Genomic DNA, 3,291 nt, shown 5'->3' on the forward strand with positions numbered 1-3,291 from the left:
TCCATCCGTACCGTCGCCCACTTTTCTGTTTCCATGCATGTTCTTTTCTCCTACATTTTACCTGTTCAGTCAACCTGACGCTACCTCCCCTTTGCCTTTACCTTACAGCCTGAATGAAAGAGTGTGCTCCGATCCTTGCTTGTGACATGCATCAGAAAATGACATGTCGGGCTTTCTGGAAAGACAATGCATTCCTTACTTGTCCATGCAGCCAGCTCCAAAGAAGAAAAGCATCGAATAAGCTATCCTTATTCCCCCCCACATTTTTGGTTGTATATATTTCCAGTACGTGGATGGCTGTTATTTTTCTGTTGCAGTGCATCACTTCAACTCTCATGCCTGTTCGTTCGAGCAATCTCCCTTGGCCGGTTCGTCACAAACCAGGTACAGTTCAATAAAAAATAGTCAATTGTTATATCATAAGGCTATAAGAGCATTCTACTAGACTCGTTAGTGTTTCCATTTATCTAAAACAATGATGTCGCTATGTGTTCTCACGGGTATTCTTTGTACTTGATTGTGCTGCCGTGATGAATTTTGTAGCATTTATCTGTGTATATCTTGATGGGCTAGTAGTTGAATACTTCTTCTAATTACGTGTATAAGGATGTCACAACCTATCACCTAACTTGATCAAGTTAACTACTCCAAATACATGTGATCAATCTAGTAGGGGCTGGGTTCTAGCATCTGCCAAGAAGTCGATAGTCGTCGTCGCTTCTTGAGTCACCCACAAACCAACAAGTTACTCCATCGAGCACTGGCTGACACTAATCGCTGCTCCGGGGCCTTAGATTTGCCAGCCATTGACGCCTTAGCTGCGCCCTGCATCTTTGATAGAGTCACCCTCTGAAGACCCACTGGTCTTGGCAAAGTTCCGTAGTTAGGTGAGCAAACGGGGGAAGTATAATGAAAATTGGTGTGCAAACGAAATTTGAATTCTATTGTTCCAATCACTTCAATTGCTACTAATTAGACCTAGAACTTGGTACCTGAAATAAAATAGTAGTGTTAATTTCATAGCTTTTGAATCAAAATTTGGACGTTTAACTTTGTAGTTCATGATAATTCCTATACTTTTTATTTTCTGGAACATGTCCATTTCAAATGTTCAAACTCTTATTCGCTTATTAAACTCTGATATTTTCTGGAAAAAGAACTCAGTACATTACACGATTTATTTATTATTAATATTGATAAGCTAATGTTTATTATGTAAATGTATATAACACCTTATAGTAGTCTTGTTGGTACCTTAATGTATTTTGGTCTACAACTTCAATTTCCAAGCTAACTAATTTTAGCTGGTTGTAACATACTATTAATTAAGAATTTGTTAATGATCGAATGATCAAGGATAAGTTTTTCTTTGGTTTTGCGAAAGCCACACTGAAATGTTGTTTCTGTTGATGTCCTTAATTAGTGGTTTTGTGGCATAGGACGAAATCTGATGAAAAATGGGGAGCTTGTTGCAACGATTCAATGAATGGGAGATCCAACTGCTTGTGCTTCTCAGCTTCGTGCTACAAATATTCCTCTTCTTTACTGGTCGCCTTCGGCAACGTGGCGCCAAGTTTCTTAGTGGCACCATTTGGGTAGCTTACTTGGTGGCAGACTTGATAGCAGTTTACGCCCTTGGTTTGCTGTCAAAACAAGAAGCGAACGCAGTGACAGAAAACCAGAACCCAATAGCTTTCTTTTGGGCGCCCTTCCTACTCATTCATCTTGGCGGACAGGACACCATCACTGCTTTTTCCTTGGAGGACAACAGCTTGTGGTTGAGGCATTTGTTGAATCTGATAGTCCAAGTGGTCCTAGCTTTGTATGTCTTCTGGAAGTCTACTGCTTGGCGCAATGTGTGGCTTCTTGTTCCGGGCATCTTCATGTTTATTGCTGGAATCATCAAGTATGGGGAGAGGACGATGGCTCTCATGTGCGGGAACCTACAAAACATCAGTACTGGCTACAATAGCGAAGAAGGTAACAAGTTCACCCATCAAGAACTTGATCGGGAGGATAGCTACTCTAGCATTGTTTGTTTTTCATTGGATTCAGCGCCAATTGTTCGCCATTTATTTGCTGGATTTACGCTCTTCCAGATACCGGAAGGCTTCCGTGCAGCAACTTGGATGAGCTATGCTCTATCAGATGAAGTTCAGTTGGCCAAGCTGGTCAAGTTGGTTGATGTTGAACTTGGTATCATGTATTGTGATGTCTATACCAAGGCCGCAGTGCTTCGGACAAGGCATGGCATTATGCTTCTGTGCACGTCTCAATTAGCAGCCATGGTTGCCCTTGTGCTCTTCATAGTTGGCAACAAGAAACAAAGATACTACCGCAGAGCCGACATTGGAATCACCTACACATTATTTGCTGGAAGCTTTTTTCTGGAAGTTTGCGCAATGTTTATGATGGTGATGGTGTCACCTTGGACATGGTCATGGCTCAAGGCCAACAAGTGTAGTGCCCGCCTCATTCGCGTGTCCTGGACGCTCGTCTCCAGTAAAATTATTGGATGGCCGGAGGAGACTCCGTTGTGGTCAAACAACATGGGGCAATACAACTTTCTGAGCTATGTGGGATGCGAGGAGGAAAAACCGAGTAGCCCGTCGGAACGAGTGATCAGGAAGATGGCAAAAGCAGTTGGCAAGTTGTTTTGGTTAAGCAAGTTATTAGACACCAAGTACGAGCAGGTGGACGACGATATCACGGAGAGTTTTTTGCAAGAGATTAAAGCCATTCTCAAATCCCCTTTTGGAGGATTAACCAGTGGTGGCAAGAAACAAGAGTGGCAACATCTTTGTCGGTTCCTGCGTACTCTGGCCAGGGAGTTGTCTGACAATTTTAGTGCTGTCATAATCTGTTTGCATATATCAACAATCATACACCTGAGTGAGGTTTCAAGTGTGGATGTGGAGACAGTTGGCTTGGTTTGTGTCTGCCGGAAACTGTCAAATTATATGGGTAAAGACTAGTTTCAAGCCGGCCGTAAATTTGTCCGTCCACGCGGCCGCAACATCTACCGCCCTCCACCCTCCGATACTCTCCTCTGATTAAAAACTTATTCTTCCATTTCCTGTCTCTCTCTCTCCCCAATCCCACCCCACCCCAATGCGATCCCCCTTGCTGGCCCTTCTTCCATTTCCTGTCTCTCTCCCCCTAATCCCACCCCACCTCCCCTGCTGGCCCTCCCGTCGCAGCACCGCCCCTCCACCCCATCGTGCCTTCTCTCCTGTGCCATCCCTCTCCACACCCCTTCCCCTGCGGCTCGAGGGTGGGCTGCGACGGTGG

General features: G+C 44.3%; 1 protein-coding gene across 1 annotated transcript; it reads left to right on the forward strand.

The window, feature by feature from the left end:
• Window positions 1–293: 293 nt before the first annotated feature.
• On the forward strand, window positions 294–2,975 carry LOC120645486. The gene is made up of 2 exons (XM_039922268.1): window positions 294–384; window positions 1,440–2,975. Exon 2 carries the CDS (start codon window positions 1,458–1,460, stop codon window positions 2,973–2,975), a length of 1,518 nt encoding a protein of 505 aa, XP_039778202.1. The 5' UTR covers window positions 294–384; window positions 1,440–1,457.
• Window positions 2,976–3,291: the final 316 nt, after the last annotated feature.

Source organism: Panicum virgatum, chromosome 8K (assembly GCF_016808335.1).
Source record: "Panicum virgatum strain AP13 chromosome 8K, P.virgatum_v5, whole genome shotgun sequence".
NCBI lineage: Eukaryota > Viridiplantae > Streptophyta > Magnoliopsida > Poales > Poaceae > Panicum > Panicum virgatum.